Raw genomic sequence first — 18,064 nt, 5'->3', positions numbered from 1 at the left:
ATATAAACCCTGACGCCAAGCCCACTCGTCCAGGATAAGCACTTCCAGTGGTTGGGAAAGTGGTCGACTAAGCAATTCTGCACATGGATCACTGTCGCATTCGTGTTGACGGAAAAGTCGGTGAATGGGTAGACTGCTCCTCATCCTTGATATCTTCTCCAACGGAAAAGGTTGACTTGAATATCGATTATGAGGTGACAATGGTCGGAGTTGTATCCGTTGCGGGGAAATGGGGTGAGAATCAATGGGTGACTTGTGAGATAGGCCTCGGGGGTAGTCTGGGGTAATCTGGGGTAAATGGGTCCAAGACCAGCGGAAATGCTAGCATATAGAAGTGAAGCCGGCGCCCATCAAATGGTTGACCTCAACATCTGATCGACCATCTCATCCCATTCACCTTTGGTTTTTTTCTTTTCAACTTTGCTCAAAAGAAATGTCTCGCAAATCATCACTTGAGCACCATGAGTTTGACCTCAAGGCGTCTCATGACCATATCGAAGAAGCACCGGCCGTCACTCAGATCGAGACCTTCCGTGTCCTAGGCTTGAGCCCTGAGGATGCCGACTTCTACATCAACTACCCACAGGAGAAGAGGAAGAAGGTCGTTCACAAGGTAACATAGTACACTGCACTGCTATGCGTCATTGGCTAACGTGCGACTCCAGGTCGACATCAGACTAGTTCCGATGCTAGCTCTCTTGTATCTCATATGCCACATCGATCGTGCGAATATTGGCAATGCCAAGATTGAAGGAATGGATAAGGATCTGGGGATGACTGGTGTACAGTACAATACTGTGACAGCAATCTGTTAGCAGAACCCCATCTGTGCAGTGCTTTACATCCTCTTTTCCGCTGATGATGATGCTGACCAACTATCTTCGAAGTCTTCATCCCCTACGTCTTATTCGAGGTCCCCAGTAATATCCTACTCAAGAAGTTCAAGCGTCCGTCAACCTATCTCGGAATCATCACGACAGCATGGGGTATCATCATGACGTGTACTGGTGTGGTCCAGAACTATGGAAGTTTGATGGCTACTCGTGTCTTGCTTGGTATATTCGAGTAAGTGCCAGTAACCTGTCTCTTTCCGATTATGTTGCTGACGTGCGTTTTCTCTAGAGCTGGGTTCTTTCCCGCTGCCATCTACCTATGCTCGTACTGGTATATGCCCAAGGACCTTGCTACTCGCATTTCCTACTTTTACTGCGCCAGTGCGCTTTCTGGCGCCTTCTCCGGACTTCTGGCAGCAGCCATTGCTGAGATGGACGGCGTTGCCGGCCTGGAAGGTTGGCGCTGGATCTTTATTCTGGAAGGAATTGCCACCGTGCTTATTGGTATCGTCTCCTTCTTCCTTCTCATTGACTCGCCCGCCTTGTCTACCAAGTGGCTTGAGCCCGAGGAGATTCGATACCTTGAGCTCTCCATGTTCATCAAGCAGGGTGGTAGATTCCGTGATGAGCACCACTTCCGTTGGAAAGACCTCAAGATGGTATTGATGAATGGGAGGATCTACATCCAAGCCTACTTCCTATTTGTTCAGTCTTGTCTGTCTTATGGTAAGCCATCTACTCCTTTCTCAACACTCAATTTTAGTGCTCTTACACATGAATAGGAACCAAGTTTACGCTTCCCACCATTACTCAGGCGATGGGGTTCACCGGTAGCTCGGCACAACTCATGTCTGCCCCTCCGTATGTCGCAGCAGCCATCTCGGCCATCACCTTTGCCAAGATCTCCGACCGCTTCTACTGGCGGATGCCCTTCGTGATCGTGCCCATGCTCATCGTCTGTGTGGGATACTCCATCTTCCTCGGCCTGGATGGCGCCCTATCGGCGCAGCGCGGGCTGGCGTATTTCGCCGCTATTGTCGTCTGCGTCGGCATCTATCCTATCCAGCCCGCGGCGGCATCCTGGAACGCGAACAACGTGGCACCAGACTCCAGGAGAGCCATTGCCATCGCGCTCAACAACTGCGTCGGCAACATCGGCGGCATTCTCGGCAGCTACATGTACATCGACGCCGAGAAGCCAAAGTACCACACTGGCTTCGGCCTCGGACTGGCGTTGGGTGCGACTGGAATGATTGCCGCCTTCATCCTCGAGTGGAGCTACAAGAGAGGAAATGCCAAGAAGGAAATAATCACCGAGGAGGAAGTGAGGGTCAAGTATAGCGAAGCTGAGTTGATGGATTTGGGAGACTCGTCGCCGCTGTTCAAATACGTACTGTGAGCTTTTGATGGCACAACAATTGTATATGGTTAGTTTCGGCTGTTAGTTTCGGCTGGAATGCTCGCCTCTGCCTGTTCTGCTGCGACGTATGTTAAGTAGTACATCTCCGTTACCTTGCTTCTTTTCAATCAGACTGTGCTGTGGGATAACTATATCCATTGCTCAGCTTTCCAGATAAACAGTCCGTACAGATTGGAGCCATGAAGGTATACGAGAACTTCAAACATGATTTTATTGAATGTCTTGATTAAGGTTTTTGAAAGTAATAGGTGGAAGTCGCTTCGTAGTGAGCGTTGAATTGGTAACCTCTACGTTTGTCTTCCTACAGGTTTCGACGAGTGCATGTTGGATGATGAGCAACGAAAAGTGCGACTTGTTGGTGATAATCTTAGGTATACTTCAAAGATATATCGAATGCCAGCCCTGGGCTCGCACCACGTTGAATTGGTTCGGGGTAATCGGGAAGGCCAATGGTCGAAGAAGAAAATCGACTGGACAATTCAAGACAGCAGCAAACCTCCTGTTCGGAAAGCTCATGGAGGGACGGCTATACGGTTACAGAATCATTACGGTGAATCACGCTAGAAGAGGTCATGCATGAAATTTAAATGATGTAATTAACATCAAAGACCAGCCTCAACCTCAAAGAGAGGTGAAATCGTCTTCTCGATGTCTGATTTTGCCGCATCGGAGACCTCGACGTACGGGTGTCTAGGCTTCAAGATATTCACCGCGCCCTCGATTCCCGCACGCCTGGCCGTGGTCAACGAGACGGCGTACTTGACGGCAGCTACGCCGGCCTTGCACGGCTGCTCCGCCAGGGCCGCCTTCTTATGCAGCTCCAACGCCTCGGCGATCTTGCCCTGAGTGTAGAGGTTGTAGATGTGCACGATGGTCTTGGGGAACACGTTCGCGAAGCCCGCGATCGTGCCCGAACCCCCCGAGGCCAGACCCCCGATCAAGAAATCAGACTGCCCGGCATAGATGGCGAACTGGTCCGGGGGGAACTCGGCCGACAGCCGCGTGATCTTGGCCACGGCGCCGCACGTCAGCTTGACGCCGACGATCTTGCCGGGGGACGACCGGGCTAGGCGCGCTATGGTCGCCGAGTCCAGGTCGATGCCGTTCACCACGGCCGGGAAGTTGTATATGACGAGCGGCAGCGCACTCTTCTCCGCCACCCGGGCGAAGAAGTTGTCGATCACCGCCGGCGTGGTCTGCTTGCCGAAGTACGCCGGGGGAAGAACGAGCGCGTAGTTGGCACCGGCCTCCGCGGCGTCGGCGATGTGTTCCAGCACCTGGCGTGTCGAGTGGCCGCCGACGCCCGCCATGATTGGGAAGGACGGCCCGACTGCCTTGCGGGCAGTCTGGAGGAGGGTCTTCCGCTCCTCGCGGGTGAGCAGGAACGTTTCCGCGTTCGTGCCTAGAACCACGAGACCGGCGAGCCCAGTAGTGGAGAGATACTTGTAGTAGGCCGCCTGAGACACAATTTCTAGGGTGTCCTCGTCGTGGTTAAAGAAGGTGATGGTGGGTGCCCAAACACCACTGGGCGGGACGGTCGGCGTTGCCATGCTGAGCCGAGTGCCAATGAATACCTAATCCTTCAGGTATTGATAGAGTTCCAAGGTCAGATTCAGATACGAAGACTCTCAGCTTTTAGTTGGCCAGCAGCTGCAAATATGAACTCCACGATGAGCGGCGATGTCTCCGCCAAGATGGCCGACAATCCTGAGGCGACATTCTGAACAAGTTATAATATCGGCTGCTAGAGATCCGGAAAAGCTACTTATGTAGTTCTCGGAAAAGTTGCTGCAGCCCCCGTTATATCTCCTTGGCGCTCTGGGCATACTTGGCAGTATGCACCCCGCACGCTGCCAGACCCAAAATTTGGATTGTAGATCATCAACCAATGATCATATGACCTAATTCTTAGGCACAATGAGCTGCCAAATTGTCGGATATATCGCGGATTGGTTCATTGAGTCATATCAGAGAGGCTGTAATTCTTCTGATTGCATTGGTCGAGTTTCGCTACTTTCTGTGGTATGAAGAACGAGAGATCCCATGTGATCTATTACAGCTCAAAAGTACTCCGCAACTTGGGCTACCTGAGCATGCTGAATGGGCAGAAGGCTGTGGGTGCGCTTTTCTTAAGAGCAATATGGCCAGTGTTCGTCGAAGATGTTTCCAGAGCCGTCCATAGACAGCTAACAAGATGTGTAAATCGTTAGGGCAGATAAGCTCCTGGCCTATATAGTTGGATGGGCTGGAAGGACAGATCATGCCGTGTTTCTCGAACAGACCACGGTGAATAATTAGATGTTGAATGTATGAGGTGATACTCTTTACAGCGTGCAATATTAAATGCCTACGCTTCGGCGTCGCCATATTCGTTCAATATCCCGAAATGGGTCTGGCCAATTTTCAGACCTGTAATCGAACCATACTTCTGTCCCCGTTCATGGAATCTGCCCGCCATGTAGTATGCAGCCACAAATGGCTTACGGACTTAATGCATAACACACAAGGGGTATGATTTTGAACGAGAGATCAGGTGTAGATTCCCGAATATGTGAATCAATGATGGCCTGGTGGGAAGCTTTCCGGTTTGAACTAACTCATGGTGTTGGGAAGGCTAGCAGGATGAGAGCGGCGTCAAGACTACATCAACAAGGATATACAGCGCGTTGAGGCAAAAAAAAAAACGAGCAGTAGCCCCATCTCGCTGATTGAGTGTTCCATCTTGATCGACCACACGAGGACGTACTGATTAGATTAGTGAGGCGCATCTTGAATCGCATATAATTTAGCACTCTGTAGGCGACGCCTGCTTTGTGTCGATGTGGGGGTATCCGACAGCTTGTACCCTGTAGGTTGATACGGGTGATGGCGAATAGGAGCATCATGGTCTTCACCTTGCCTGCAGTATCTGCTTGGCCGCATTGATTGTTCGCAAACATTGGCCACTTTGCCCGTCGCATAAACTCAGCTACCACGTACAGATAACCGGCGCTTAGACGACGAGGCTCTCCATTATTGATGCGGGGTTTCAATGCGGTTCTCTTATGTGAACACGGAATTGAGATTGATCGTGTCCAAGACGGTGAGCGCTCGGATGGGGGTCTACCAGGTTCTTAACACGAGTTGACTCAATGATCCAGAATCATTCGATCAGATTTCGGCAACATTTCGAACCACCACCATATCGTGGGTGTGACTTTCCGGACCTGCTCATGGGCGCTGAGAGATCTGTGGTAGATGCACCAATGTGATAGAGAATTTGCGGACAGCCCCGCCTAATTACCAGTGCGGAGAGTAAAGCAAATAAATGAAAAGTTTAAATGTTATTGAAATTCATTTTACATATTAATGATCAATCATATCAATTCTTTTCAAGACTGTATTCGAACGGTGTTCTCGGGTATTGGAAGCTTAGTAGTCAGCCTAGGCTTGGAAGGTTTTAGTTCTATGGTATAATATAACCGGCCCGTTGCTAACATAAGCTACCAACTAGAATTACCAGTACTGTAACAATCCTTAGATTCTGTAAGTATTTCCGTTCCTTAGTTGATCGTCACAGCATCATTTCAGAACTGTAATCGTGTAAGGTAAGTTTAATTTGAACGATACTAATTGTTCCTTTTAATTTCGTCATGCTGTTGCATCGGGGTATAGCAGGATTCTTTGCGATTCGTTCAGGTCCGGGCCGAACCGTGAAAGCCTTCTACCCGGTGAGTAGTGTTTGGAACCAGGGAAGCCGGTTTATCAAAGTACTCAAATGCGGCGTTCTATCTAATTGGGGGGCCCACGTCGCGATCAATCCTGCCATGGGAACATATATATGCATGCGACCACACGATCCCTAATAGCCTTGACACGTGTCTGAGTTCTTGAGGCCTGGAGCATATGTGACCGGCTGCAGGTGAATGCACTCGCCATTTTAATATCTGTCGCAAAAAATGGTAAGGCTCCGGAAGCTCATGCATGGTAGAGAGTACCTCGGAACCATGCAGAATCATGACCAGTACTCAAGCGAAGATATATGGGAGCGGCTGGCGTTTCACCTCTTGCCAGTCATTTTCAACACACATATTATCGTTAGTAAAAGCCCGTCATGCCAACGCTTCGTGGCGATTCCCAAATTCCTAGGGTACTTGCAGCAAGTGTCGCTCAGAGACAAGATGTTACTCCGCATTATGTCACTCTTACAATTGCACGGGTATCAACCACTGTCTACACAACAATACTTCTAGGATACGTACCCACAACAAGCCAGACTTTACCACAGGAAACTTCAGAAAGTTCCGGGGATAATGTTACATCTTCCGATAGATCTGATAGGCAACTGCAAACAGCCCTTATCGTGTTTGCCATTTTGGTTAGCGTCTTCGGTGCAATCATCATATGGTGGATGTGCTGCAGGACTGGACAAAGACGCCGAAGTAGAGATAGCCTATTCACTTGTTGCATGGGTCCTCCTGGGCGTCGTGGCAAACGAGGACATCGTGGACCAAACGGTAATAATGGCGTGAATGGGCAAAATGGGCAAAATGGGCAAAATGGCCCACCAGGACCGGCCGGCGCTGAGGGCCGACAGGGCCCTCGAGGAGATCCCGGGCAACCTGGCCGGGACGGTCAGCCAGGACGAGATGGACAACCAGGGCGAGATGGACAGTCAGGACGAGATGGGCAGCCGGGACGAGACGGAAGGCCAGGTCCGATTGGTCCAGACGGACAGCCAGGTCGAGATGGTCGACCCGGAGATAGAGGCCTGACGGGTCTTCAAGGACTTACAGGGCTTCAAGGTAATGTTGGTAGAGACGGGAGAGACGGGAGAGACGGACAAGTTGGGCGCGAAGGGCCAATTGGTCCTCAAGGCAGAGTGGGCGAGCGAGGGGCAGCAGGACCATCAGGACCAGCGGGACTGCCAGGACCATCGGGACCATGCGGACCACCAGGGTCACCCGGACCATCAGGACCATCGGGACCACGAGGCTCATCAGGACCATGCGGACCACCAGGGTCACCCGGACCATCAGGACCATCGGGACCACGAGGCTCATCAGGACCACCAGGTTCACCTGGACCATTAGGACCAGCAGGACCCCAATGTCCTGCTGGTGCTGTGGTCAGAGATGAGAGACAAATTGTCGTGATGATGCGATAAGAAGCGATGTGCTTCAAGTCTTCGCGGGCAAGCATTTGATGCTGCGCTTTAGCAAGACGCCCAATGCCATATATCTTGTTCCCGAAGTCATAAGTTGGCTGAAATACACAAACACCCTTCTCTCTAGTCCGATGCTCACCATCTCTTCTCGGACCAAACAGGAGGCGTTCGCTATTGTTCTAGTCGGAGCGAATAGCGAAGACTACTTTTTCTTCTTTCTTTTTTCTTCGATAATAAAGGCCGGGTATTCGGGGATCGATTGTATGCTGGAACGATATATATAACAAATTCGGGTGGGTGGGTTTTTTCCTGCGACAGTCAAGTTAGGAGTGGTACAATTAGGTCTGGACCGCACATGCAATCAGTGTATGATGCCTTGTACTAGGCGATGGAAGAGTGGCCGTGGAGGCTATAAAGCCGTGTCACGCCCGCGACAAACAGAACGATTCAAAAATATAGCTCAATTGACGGGTCCAGGGTAGGTAGGGAATTACCCAGGTGATACACATGGACATTTGTAATTTAGCAATATACATTAGCCTGTTACTATACTATACTACTGCACGTTTCATCTCATGGGTCGTGTTGTGCCGCCGTTGTTCGAGCGGGTCTATCTTATTTGTGGGGCCCCGAGTTAGTCTCATCACTGATCTTGATGACCTCGGGCGCCTGCTTTGGGGATGGCCAAATCTAGAAGCTAGAAAGCGAGAATTAGAACTAGTTAGTCTAGGTATAAAGACGATCTTTTCAACACGGTATCCGAAAGTTTTGACTATATAGTGAGTGTTTCTTACGCCCATACCTGGTTGAAGCTTAGTATTCTTTGGTGGGAACCTTCAGAAGACAAAAGGCAACAGGCACTCCAGAAATCGAGGGCCGAGGACGTTGCCAGGCCAGGCCACACTGCAGAGAATCGAAAACTGCTCAGTTTGACACTCCCAGGATCTATGAAAGGTGAGGAAAGTGTCAATTGAGAGTTCTCAATGCGGGGGTGGGGGTTGTGATTCAGTGGCCTCCCACACTCAGTGACCATGAGACAGGGGACCAAGGTGCTCAATACGACGAGGACAATCCGTAAGACCAAAGATCTAGACACCTCGCAGCCTATGAGACGGACCGGTTGGGCGCAGACCTGATCCTAACGCACCATTCCAACTCGACCCCAACACGCCACCACTCTGAGCTGATTCCCGGTATACCAAGACCAAAATGTGTAGTTTGCCCATGCAGCAGGGCACGCCGCCAGGAAATGGCGGGGCGCACAGCTCGCCGAATGCGTCACTCCGCCAAGCCAGCCGATGAAAGGAGGCCATCGGAGGTGCGGTATACTGAAATTCAAAAGCAGGACGTTGTATAATAAACCTGTGCCTGTCTGATACTATCCAGTTGGCCTTGGGCAGAGTTATCAAATTTTTCTCCATAAAAATTTCTTTTGCGATCACTTCATATTCCGCCAGTATCAAACTCTGAGCCCCACTCGAGATACCCACAGCACCATCAACCACCACATCCTCAACTCGCAGCCTCCATCTTCATTCCTGCTGCGTTAAAGCCAAAACACTCTCCCCATTTTAATCCGTACACACCCATCCATCCTCTCACGCCGCGTATCGTTCGCGCAAGAACAGATCACTATGGCAACCCCCCCGGTAGTGAACTTCATAACGGGCAACGCCAACAAGCTGCGCGAGGTGAAGCACATCCTGGAGCCGGCGATCACGGTGAACTCGCAGGAGGTAGATCTGCCGGAGCTGCAGGGGACGGTCGAAGAGGTGACGCTGGAGAAGTGCCGGGTGGCGGCGCAGAAGATCGGGGGCCCCGTGCTGGTCGAGGACACGTGCCTGTGTTTCAATGCGCTGAACGGGCTGCCAGGTCCTTACATGTGAGTTTCTTTTTTTCTTTTTCTTTTTTCTCCTGATCTTCTTGGTGGTGGACTGACGAGTGGGAAAATGTAGCAAGTGGTTCATGAAGTCGATTGGCCATGAGGGCTTGAACAACCTTTTGGTGGTGTATGAGGACAAGTCGGCAAAGGCAGTCTGCACGTTCGCCTTCTCCAAGGGACCGGGGCACGAGCCCATCCTCTTTCAAGGCATCACAGACGTAGGTGGCAATCAATATTTTGCACTTATGTTAAGACTGACAGTACCGCAGGGCAAGATTGTTCCCGCAAGAGGACCAACCTACTTTGGCTGGGACCCAATCTTCGAATATGACGGGCAAACATACGCTGAGATGGACCAAGTTGAGAAGAACAAGATCTCACATCGGTATAAGGCACTCGAGAAAGTGCGTGTCTGGGTGGAAAATGGCATGAAATAAGATCAATATAGCCCTTTGGACATTTAGGATGTAAAGCCTCACAAGTATTGAAACTCCTCATGCCCCTGTATGCAAACGCCATTGCCATGCTTTAACTTATCATGTACGCCACTATTTATGAGCCACCGATCACACAAACACTATGGTTCGACGACTCTCCGAAGACTTCCTTCTTGACAGGAATATGTGAAGGACCTTGATTGTCTTGAGAGGGATGTTCTTACCCTTGCTAAACATCGGCTGGTGCTACTTGGTTACGCTAGTATTTGCTTGTCTCTGTTTGATCCTGTGTCTCGGCGTCAGGAAGTCGAGAGGTCAACCTAGTTATTCCATGATCAGCAAGTGGAGGACAACTAGAATACCGTGGGATAAGTCAGAACAATATGGACTAACTTACTTAAGAATCTCGAATTCGTTATAGCGCTTCAGGTACTTGTTTCCCCGGCGGTACAGCTTAAGCATGCTGTCAGGGGATTTGACCGAAAACGTTCGTTGGCCTACAAGTTTCATGACAGAATCGCTATCATTGAACATGGGGTCAAATACAATCAGCTCCCTGCCACCGTTGTGCTTCTTCTCGAAACCAACGATTGTGAGAGAATGGCCCCGGTGCTGGAAGTAGATTGGTGGTAGCCTCGTTCGCCGGATTTTGGCGGCAGGATCGAAGTCGCCTTGCTCGAAATATTCCTCGATGTGCTGGAAAAGGCGCTTCTCGGCATTGCCGGGATGCGGGTCCTTGAATCCTTGTGCATTACACGGGATGCCGAGGCTCAGAAACATGGCTTGTGCCTGCTTCAGATCAGTTTGCTGCTCAACTCGTTTTCACAAATCACTTACCTCTGGAGTTCCAATGTACTTGCGTGTGCCTCTCACTCCACCAGTCTCAATCCTCCCCTGTGCGTTAAAATTACGATCCCATGCACCTTCGATATGCTCCTGGATATCAAAAACGCTGGGGAGTCTGCCGTTGAGGGAACTGGCTCCCTCGGCTCGAGCACCTATTATATAAGAACAGAGCATCTGGATATTTCTGTAACCACAGAAGCCACCTGCAGTTGTGGGTCAGACCAGTTGAGACTTGGCACGAATGACGAAATACTGACCTTCTTTCTTTAGTTTGGAGACGTGGTCAACCGCTGGACTGCAGAGGTAGGCATACTCGGTGCTGCGGCTCGACTTCAACAGACCCGCCAAAACGGAGATGATACCTGGAAGATGAGTAAGGAAGAAAACCTTGAAACGGATAACGATTACATAAGCATACCACCCTGCGTGATTTGGCCCTTTCGGCGAAGCAAGTCTGTAAGCCAAGCAGGCATGGCATCCTCATGAGCGTACTGACCAAGCTCGGATTTCTATGGCAACGTTAGTAGGTGCGCACAAGAGAACTTCGGAAGAATGAAATGGGGAGCGTGTACGCCAAGTCTCTTCTTGGGGCCCTGTCCGTTGGCTGTAGGGTCTCCCATCTCCTGTCTCCTAATCGTCGATGGAAGCTTCAGAATGTTTTTCCAACGGTCTGTGGCGCCTGATTGTTGATTCTTGGTTTCTGTGGTAGACGCAGAAGACTTCTTGCTATAGCGTTTGAGGACTTCCAGATCATGATCGATGCTGCTGTTTCCATATGGAGATTGGTAGATGCCATTTGTGCGATCGTACAGCGGTGCTCCACCACCGGCTTCGTCGGGTACTTCATCCTCGGACTCATTGTCGTTCTCTGCACCGTGGAGATCTGTATGATCATTGAACTCAGCAATGGTCACGTACTCATCACACTGAGGACACTGAACGAAGCCATCGCCAACATCTTCAGGGGGTGTGTTTGTGCTCGCGGTGCGTGAGCCATCACGAGCCACGAACGGCGACTGGCCCTCTTCCGAGTGATGTTGCTCCATGTGCTGTTCAAGGAGGTTAATATTAGGTGGTAGGGTGGTCACCGATATGGTTGGACTTACTAGAAGCAGCTGATACTCCGTTTCAGGATGGTAGCCACAAAAAGGGCAGTCTTGCAAACGCGCCTCCATTGCGATGGAAGCTGCGATGGAAGCTGCGACGGAAGTAGCCTCAAAATCTGGCGCAGAACGGAGGCAGGTTCAAGTTAGAATTAGGTGGATCTAGAAAATCCCCAATCCAGGGGGTTTTTTTTTTTTTTTTTTTTTTTTTCAAACTTGTTTTGGGTGTGCTTTATCTGAAATGTCCCTGTCAGATGTCTCGGCGAAGTTGAGCTTGAAATGGTTGGTGGCTCCGGAGGTTATGTGAGGGAGGTAGCCTCGCTGTGTAAAGCTTCAAAGACAAATGCAACAAAGCAACCCTAAGATAACTTGTATGAGTCCTTATAGAACATGTATATTTGGGTTTGGAAAGCGAGTGTGGAGAATACTTGTCAAACGCCTGGGCAGTTAATTATGCGATCAGGACTGGGCTGCATAACCCGTCAGGTCGTCAAAAGAACCAGAATCACCAGGAGTTACGTCGGCGGCGCGCAGGCCCAGAGGAATCAGCTACGTTGGGTATGCATGTACGTTGAAACCATATTATCTTGTCGATTTCAAGATTGTAAGGTGTCTTTGTTCGCAAATGGTGCAGTCTGTTCTTTCATTTCTAAGGACGAGCTGACTGTCCCGCAGCCTTTCAAGAATGTGCAGTGCCTGATTCGGCGATCTAAACAAGACAATACGGTTAAGTGCATAAACAGTCACAGAGCTGGAATAGCAAGGCGCCAAGAAGGACCCTGAAATCGCTAAAAAAGGACCCCTGGCAGACCCTGAATTTCGGTGCAGAGACCACCTCAGTGCTTCACTTTTGGCAGGGAACATCTGGCAAAATGAACATGATTCGTTGATTGTTAGCAAGATGCAGTAACTTACAGCACAAAATAGAGCCAATTGGCAAAGGCGATGCTTTCAAAGCACATCACCTGCAAATCTGGTTGACTCAGAGTTAGGCTGAATTTTCTTTTTTCTTTTGTCTTTTCTCATCTAATGGATAGTCATGATCGTCAGATTATGTTCAGATCTCTACAACCATCAAGCTTAATCTCTCACAACCTATACGGTCACGTTCTTCAGCTTCTCGCCAGCCTGCTCAACAGCAGCCGCAACCTTGCCCTTGGCACCCTTGTTCTCCTTAGCCTTGATCTTTGCTGAAGTAGAATCCTTGGGGAGCTCCTTGCTGTAAGGGATGAACTCAGGAGCACCAGGCAGATACTTGCGCAGCACTTCGGGAACATTGAAACCCTGTTTCTGATTAGTGTAGAAGTTTTAGGGAGACGTATAATTTGACTTACATCCTCAGTCTGGTAGTTTTCAAGAATACAGCAAAGCGCTCGCTCAGTAGCACACAGGGTAGAGTTCAGCGCTGATAATATGTTAGTAAACTCGATTGATATGATTTCATGACAGTACTCACCATGGACATATTTCTTCTTTGTATCCGTTTGAGCTTTGGTACCGAAGCGGATTTCACTATTCATGCTATTAGTTGCTATCTTGGAAAAAAGGGAAGGGAGCTACATGTAGATGACTTCATGGGCAAAAATGAGCCATGGGAACTTACAGGCCGCGAGACTGGTAATCGGTACAGTTTGAGCAAGAGACCAACTCCTTGTACTCTCCTTGGACTATAACATTTGGAATCAGTGCTGCTTCTTGACGATAGGCTGAGGGGTATCTGGAAGTATTGTAGGTAGCCGTAAAGAGCGTGGAAGTCTCCAGTAGGCAATATATGCTCCATGGACATATTGGTAATGATAGAAAATGAGATGGATGATTTTCTTACAAGGGAACCAAGCCTCCAGATCATCTGCAACGTGCTGGGTCAGTAATTGTTTCTTGAGGGTTGTTTGGTGAGGTCTGGGGAAGTAACAAACATTTCTTGCTGGCGGCGTTGTTCAGAGCTCCTGAAACTATCGCAACGACTTGGTACGGCAGGCCAAGAGATCTGTAGAATTCCTCCGAGTTGGCAAACATCTGATCGAACGCTTCCCAAGACTTTTCGGGGTCAGTGAGTAAGAACTGCTCAATCTTCTCGAACTGATGTACGCGGAAGATGCCCCATGCATCACGACCATGGGCACCAGCTTCTCTGCGGTAACAGCTAGAGTAACCAGCATACCTGATGGGGAGATCCCTGGCCTGCAGCCACTCGTCGGAGTGGAAGGCAGAGATGGGTTGTTCCGAGGTGGCGATGAGGTACTTGTCGTTCTGTGAGTCTCCGTCAACAACCTTGTACAGCTCGTCATCGAAGGCATCGAGTTGGGCCGTCTTTGCCATGAGCTCCTTGCTCATGAACTGGGGACACTGCAGTGGTGTGTAGCCTTTCTCGGCCAAGAATTGGAGACCGTAGTTGATCAAGGCCTGGTTCAGGAAGACACCCCATTGTCTCAAGAAGTAACCTCTGTGGCCAACAACCTTTACACCGCGCTCGGGGTCGTAGCCGTCCAGTCTCGTGAGAACCTCGTGGTGGCTGAGCACGTCCTTCTTCTCGGGCGTGACACCCTCGGGGGCCCATGTCTTCAGAACGACATTGTCATCTTCGGTGTTGCTCACGGGAACACTGCGACAATAATGATTAGCAACGGACATCCGGCTCAGAACATGCCCTCCCCATAATGGCAAACCCGGTCGCGTACCTGTCGTGAACGTAGTTGCCGATGGTCTTGACGAGCTTCTTGAGGGCGACGTCCTTCTCGGCGGCCGAGTCGAGCAGGCCCTTCTTCTCCTTCTCGAAGGCGATCTTCTGGGGGAGCAGCTCGGAGGCGTCCTCCTTGGCCTTCTTCTTGGTGGCGATCTGCTTCTGGACGTCGTTGATCTTGGTGTTGAGTTGCATGGCCTCGTAGTTGGTGCGTCGGTGGTCCTCGAACAAGGCGATCACCTGGTCTACGACCTCGACGGGTGCATTGCGGCGACGCTGGCTCTCCCTGATCTTCTCTGGGTTTCCGCCCCTCTCGGTTATGAAATCGGTGATGTCGAGCTACACGGTGTCACGATGGTTAGCATGAGGGGACCGGGAACCCCACGGCGCATATGGAATATGAACATGAGCGTGAACATGAACATACCATGGTGGGTGGTCGGCGGAACGTGAGTCCCAGGGAACTACGGTGAAATTTAGAGGAAAGAGTGTGGACAATGGAGAAATGTGTGTTCGTCTGGCTCAGAAGACAGAAAACACCGTGTGCTGGGAGGGAAATCGAGTATGAGTATAGCCCAATCCAAACTTCCCCTGGTTTGTGAAGTTTTGGTGGGGTGAGGGGCAGCAAGAGGCAGGTCCGGTCTCCAGTCTTTCGGTCCTGCGGTCTTCAGGCCGTCAGGTCTGCAGTCTTTAAGTCTCTCGATCGCCGTCTTTAAGTCGCTTGGGGGTATGCGCAAGTATTTGGGACACTTGAATTGGGGAAACCATGCAGATGATAATGATGGGCAGCAATCAGCTCTTTTTGAGCCTTGGAGGGGCATGGCGGGGCATTTTATCCCCAAGTCGTCCACTGCATTGAGTCACTGTATGGAATCTGAAAGCTACAGTACAGATTGACTCATGTCGGCAAGGTGTGGTAATTTTCTTCCTTCCATCTTGCTTATATGTAGCACCATCTTAAAGTTGGGGGGGCTGTATTATGGGCGGTTTTCAGCATATCTACAAATTACCTATAGAATTGGTAGTTAAGCTGTCCCAGCGTGGTCGTTTACGCTGAGGCATGAGGCCACAAATTAATGGCCTAACCTTAATCATCTTAGGTGTATTTCCAGAACAACCGATCACTTCTGAGAAATGAATATCAATGGCTTCCAAAATATATGTACAGACCAATTGCATACTTCAAGCCCGCCGTCTATCTCAGCAGTTGATCAAAGCAAACCACATGTTCAAAGTGAATACAAGAAGGCCACCAAACAAAAGCAGAATAGCCTGAACCCTTCCTAAAACACCAGACCAGAATTCAAGTGCCTTGAAGCATCTTGTCCACATCTATGACCATGACCATCTTCAAGTTATCCACGATTGCTCTTCTCAAAAGTCTTTGTGTTTCTCATCTTCGTGTCATGTAAACCATCTTCTGTCACGTAATGCATCGCACACCCCACACCTCACACCTCACGCCTCAGACCTTGCACCTCACATCATCTGGCACTTTCCGCCGGCAGGAGCCTCGCCCGGGTTTGCGCTCTTCTCGATCTGTGCTATAAGAAGCTCGAAGCCCTTACCAACGTTCTCGTTATAGCGAGCGCTGGCCTCGGTCCAGCCGCAGTTGTACTTCTCTGCGAGCTTGCGACCATCCTCGGCTGAGACCTGTCGCTGCTCCGGTCGCAGATCGCTCTTGTTGCCCACGATGACGATAGGCACCCAGTCCGTACCCAGGTGATTCAAGATCTTCTCGCGGATCACCTGCACCATCTCGAAAGAGGGCAGCGAGGCGACCGAGTAAACAATCATGTAGCCGTGGATGCCGATGAAGTGCTTCGAGTTCAAGATGCTGTACTCATCCTAGCCGACCAGGAACAGGCCCGAGTTAGCTTCGGCCGTTTCGTGCGCCCGGGATCTGCACGCCTCGACATGCGGGCGTACAAATCACAGGCGTGGGCGCGTGGGGGGGGGGGGGGGGGGGGGGGGGGGGGGGGATTGTGAGACGTACCTGTCCAGCAGTGTCAACAATCTCGGTAGCGAAGTCCTGTCCCTTATACCGGATTACTTTGCTAAAGGTGTTCTCGATGGTCGGGTAGTAGCTCTCGACGAAGTGTCCATCGACGAACTGGACCGCAAGCGAGGATTTGCCTGTCGGTAGGTTGCAGCGTCAGCATTGTCATTGCGTCTTTGGGTCTGATGGCCACCGAGCGCTGCCTGTACACACTCGGTGCACCATCGCGACGTTGGGAAAACAATCGTTTTTGCTGTGTTCTCGTTTATTACTGACCGACGGATCGACTGCCGACAATGGCGACTTTTCTCTGCTTTGAAGGCGCAGGCATTTAAAGATCGAGATCAGGGTCTCCTTCCTGATTGGTGAGGCGTGGGGGTTCTGAGTTCAGGTGGGCGCAGAGGGAATCGAGAAAGAGAGCGAGAGAGAAAAGTGATACTTCTTGCACAAAAAATTGGCAATGGGGGGATGTAGCAGTACAGGCGTGGTCGTGTGCTTGTGCAGGCAGAGGGACGAGGCTCGTAATTAATATTCTTTATGACGTAGGAATGTTGCCCAGAATCTGGTTGTAACCACGGGATGACCTCTCTCCAGAAGAAAAATAAGGCACGTAGATCCGTTTAGCCTGTTTTCTTTTGCGAGTCTCTCTTCCCGTGATGCCTGACTCAAGATGCTCGTAGAAAGCGAATGGAAGATTTGCTTATTATGGTCTAACCAAGAGATGCGAACCCTTGCAATAGTACTGGATCTGACCTGACACGAGACACAAGAGGGATGCCAGATACCAGATGTAGGTGGATAGGGGCGTCTCCGACTTGCATGTGTAGATCCAATTGTGGAACTCAAAAGTTCCCCCGCGTTGCTGCATTTGAGTTCTTTTACTTACATACGGATCCATACGAATAGTATGTACAGTAGCACTACTCTGCTACTGTAAGTACTAACCTTGGATTATTCGGTGCAGTAGCGGGGTAGCTTTCTATCGGTTCCGCCGCTATCGTTATGCTATCATCCAAATAACTCGACTATATTTGTAAGTCTCACCACATTTTCTCTCATCTTTGTTGAAGCCATTTCAACCTCTGTGAATGGAACGACTGCTTTCTGATAATCGGCTCGCCAGCCGAGGTGGCATCAAGCACCATTCGGTTGCGGCATTAATCTTACCACCAATCATTCACCGGCAGATTGATATACAATGAATCCTCCTTTCCGACATCTCCCTATTTGCTTTCCAGGGTTAAGGTGTATCCTCGCAACAACCGGCCAATGAGGCGATCCGGGGTATCCAGATTGGTCTTAAACCCCTTTCTTCTATCGGCGGGAACAGGCTGGGCAGCCACAAAGAGCAGTCTCCGTTGCCAACACCTGTGAATGACTGAGCTGGGCGTCGCGTTTTCCCGTCCCTCTGTCCTCGACACCCAGACAAGGGTTCACACAAACTTTTGAACAGGCAGAAATCGACTGCCTCTGCGCTCCCATGTTTCCCCCTGGCAACACTCAACGCCAGTCATACATAATGGCCTGATTTGAAGTCACCCGGGAACCTTGATATAGCCATCTTGTTGCTTATTTGCACGTTGACAAGCTCGGCTGTGCGCCTTCTGTCCCAAAACATGAACCGGTCAAGCCATGTCACTTTCTGAGCCGGAAGTTTCCCTTCCCACAGGATAGGCTGCCGCTTCTGCTTAGTCCGTATCATCGACCTCTGGAGGATG

General features: G+C 50.3%; 8 protein-coding genes across 8 annotated transcripts; 3 read left to right on the top strand and 5 right to left on the bottom strand.

The window, feature by feature from the left end:
• The first annotated feature begins 306 nt into the window (after window positions 1-306).
• BKA67DRAFT_635649 (major facilitator superfamily domain-containing protein) lies at window positions 307-2,473 on the top strand. The gene is made up of 5 exons (XM_046105660.1): window positions 307-613; window positions 666-810; window positions 888-1,065; window positions 1,123-1,559; window positions 1,616-2,473. The coding sequence occupies exons 1-5, from the start codon at window positions 434-436 to the stop codon at window positions 2,230-2,232; spliced, it is 1,557 nt and encodes a 518-aa protein (XP_045962604.1). The 5' UTR covers window positions 307-433; the 3' UTR covers window positions 2,233-2,473.
• A 71-nt stretch (window positions 2,474-2,544) lies between these two features.
• Window positions 2,545-4,137, bottom strand: BKA67DRAFT_557870 (uncharacterized protein). The gene has a single exon (XM_046102292.1). It carries the CDS (start codon window positions 3,801-3,803, stop codon window positions 2,856-2,858), a length of 948 nt encoding a protein of 315 aa, XP_045962603.1. The 5' UTR covers window positions 3,804-4,137; the 3' UTR covers window positions 2,545-2,855.
• A 2-nt stretch (window positions 4,138-4,139) lies between these two features.
• Window positions 4,140-4,569, bottom strand: BKA67DRAFT_557869 (uncharacterized protein). The gene has a single exon (XM_046102291.1). It carries the CDS (start codon window positions 4,513-4,515, stop codon window positions 4,264-4,266), a length of 252 nt encoding a protein of 83 aa, XP_045962602.1. The 5' UTR covers window positions 4,516-4,569; the 3' UTR covers window positions 4,140-4,263.
• Window positions 4,570-6,022: 1,453 nt separating this feature from the next.
• On the top strand, window positions 6,023-7,653 carry BKA67DRAFT_212774 (uncharacterized protein). The gene has a single exon (XM_046095500.1). The coding sequence runs from the start codon at window positions 6,347-6,349 to the stop codon at window positions 7,397-7,399; it is 1,053 nt and encodes a 350-aa protein (XP_045962601.1). The 5' UTR covers window positions 6,023-6,346; the 3' UTR covers window positions 7,400-7,653.
• A 1,274-nt stretch (window positions 7,654-8,927) lies between these two features.
• On the top strand, window positions 8,928-9,851 carry BKA67DRAFT_212777 (inosine triphosphatase). Its single transcript, XM_046095501.1, has 4 exons — window positions 8,928-9,281; window positions 9,355-9,499; window positions 9,551-9,709; window positions 9,761-9,851. Exons 1-4 carry the CDS (start codon window positions 9,034-9,036, stop codon window positions 9,767-9,769), a joined length of 561 nt encoding a protein of 186 aa, XP_045962600.1. The 5' UTR covers window positions 8,928-9,033; the 3' UTR covers window positions 9,770-9,851.
• On the bottom strand, window positions 9,545-11,898 carry BKA67DRAFT_212797 (peptidase family C78-domain-containing protein). The gene is made up of 7 exons (XM_046095502.1): window positions 11,671-11,898; window positions 11,137-11,613; window positions 10,983-11,073; window positions 10,822-10,926; window positions 10,556-10,767; window positions 10,116-10,507; window positions 9,545-10,038 (listed from the first exon to the last, which is right to left on the bottom strand). Exons 1-7 carry the CDS (start codon window positions 11,737-11,739, stop codon window positions 9,978-9,980), a joined length of 1,407 nt encoding a protein of 468 aa, XP_045962599.1. The 5' UTR covers window positions 11,740-11,898; the 3' UTR covers window positions 9,545-9,977.
• Window positions 11,899-12,655: 757 nt separating this feature from the next.
• BKA67DRAFT_557846 (uncharacterized protein) lies at window positions 12,656-15,203 on the bottom strand. The gene is made up of 8 exons (XM_046102290.1): window positions 14,775-15,203; window positions 14,346-14,686; window positions 13,584-14,269; window positions 13,493-13,516; window positions 13,271-13,334; window positions 13,124-13,179; window positions 13,002-13,072; window positions 12,656-12,951 (listed from the first exon to the last, which is right to left on the bottom strand). The coding sequence occupies exons 1-8, from the start codon at window positions 14,775-14,777 to the stop codon at window positions 12,763-12,765; spliced, it is 1,434 nt and encodes a 477-aa protein (XP_045962598.1). The 5' UTR covers window positions 14,778-15,203; the 3' UTR covers window positions 12,656-12,762.
• Window positions 15,204-15,676: 473 nt separating this feature from the next.
• BKA67DRAFT_212692 (rheb small monomeric GTPase) lies at window positions 15,677-16,774 on the bottom strand. Its single transcript, XM_046095499.1, has 3 exons — window positions 16,623-16,774; window positions 16,344-16,483; window positions 15,677-16,195 (listed from the first exon to the last, which is right to left on the bottom strand). The coding sequence occupies exons 1-3, from the start codon at window positions 16,675-16,677 to the stop codon at window positions 15,827-15,829; spliced, it is 564 nt and encodes a 187-aa protein (XP_045962597.1). The 5' UTR covers window positions 16,678-16,774; the 3' UTR covers window positions 15,677-15,826.
• Between the last annotated feature and the right edge of the window lie 1,290 nt (window positions 16,775-18,064).

This window comes from Truncatella angustata, assembly GCF_020726525.1.
Source record: "Truncatella angustata strain MPI-SDFR-AT-0073 chromosome Unknown BKA67scaffold_2, whole genome shotgun sequence".
NCBI lineage: Eukaryota > Fungi > Ascomycota > Sordariomycetes > Amphisphaeriales > Sporocadaceae > Truncatella > Truncatella angustata.
The sequence above is the reverse complement of the archived record's forward strand: the minus strand, read 5'-3'. Positions and strand labels throughout refer to the sequence as shown.

Coding starts and splice junctions, on each gene's coding strand:
- BKA67DRAFT_635649 (XM_046105660.1), top strand. CDS start 434: ATGTCTCGCAAATCATCACTTGAGCACCATGAGTTTGACCTCAAGGCG. Junction 811..887: donor CAATACTGTGACAGCAATCT/GTTAGCAGAACC, acceptor CTATCTTCGAAG/TCTTCATCCCCTACGTCTTA. Junction 1,066..1,122: donor GTCTTGCTTGGTATATTCGA/GTAAGTGCCAGT, acceptor CGTTTTCTCTAG/AGCTGGGTTCTTTCCCGCTG.
- BKA67DRAFT_557870 (XM_046102292.1), bottom strand. CDS start 3,803: ATGGCAACGCCGACCGTCCCGCCCAGTGGTGTTTGGGCACCCACCATC.
- BKA67DRAFT_557869 (XM_046102291.1), bottom strand. CDS start 4,515: ATGATCTGTCCTTCCAGCCCATCCAACTATATAGGCCAGGAGCTTATC.
- BKA67DRAFT_212774 (XM_046095500.1), top strand. CDS start 6,347: ATGCCAACGCTTCGTGGCGATTCCCAAATTCCTAGGGTACTTGCAGCA.
- BKA67DRAFT_212777 (XM_046095501.1), top strand. CDS start 9,034: ATGGCAACCCCCCCGGTAGTGAACTTCATAACGGGCAACGCCAACAAG. Junction 9,282..9,354: donor GGGCTGCCAGGTCCTTACAT/GTGAGTTTCTTT, acceptor GGGAAAATGTAG/CAAGTGGTTCATGAAGTCGA. Junction 9,500..9,550: donor TCTTTCAAGGCATCACAGAC/GTAGGTGGCAAT, acceptor ACAGTACCGCAG/GGCAAGATTGTTCCCGCAAG.
- BKA67DRAFT_212797 (XM_046095502.1), bottom strand. CDS start 11,739: ATGGAGGCGCGTTTGCAAGACTGCCCTTTTTGTGGCTACCATCCTGAA. Junction 11,614..11,670: donor CGGAGTATCAGCTGCTTCTA/GTAAGTCCAACC, acceptor CTCCTTGAACAG/CACATGGAGCAACATCACTC. Junction 10,768..10,821: donor CTCCAAACTAAAGAAAGAAG/GTCAGTATTTCG, acceptor CCACAACTGCAG/GTGGCTTCTGTGGTTACAGA.
- BKA67DRAFT_557846 (XM_046102290.1), bottom strand. Junction 13,180..13,270: donor GATTACCAGTCTCGCGGCCT/GTAAGTTCCCAT, acceptor TAGCATGAATAG/TGAAATCCGCTTCGGTACCA. Junction 13,073..13,123: donor AAAGAAGAAATATGTCCATG/GTGAGTACTGTC, acceptor ACATATTATCAG/CGCTGAACTCTACCCTGTGT.
- BKA67DRAFT_212692 (XM_046095499.1), bottom strand. CDS start 16,677: ATGCCTGCGCCTTCAAAGCAGAGAAAAGTCGCCATTGTCGGCAGTCGA. Junction 16,484..16,622: donor TGTCGGCAGTCGATCCGTCG/GTCAGTAATAAA, acceptor ACCTACCGACAG/GCAAATCCTCGCTTGCGGTC. Junction 16,196..16,343: donor TTGTTGACACTGCTGGACAG/GTACGTCTCACA, acceptor CTGGTCGGCTAG/GATGAGTACAGCATCTTGAA.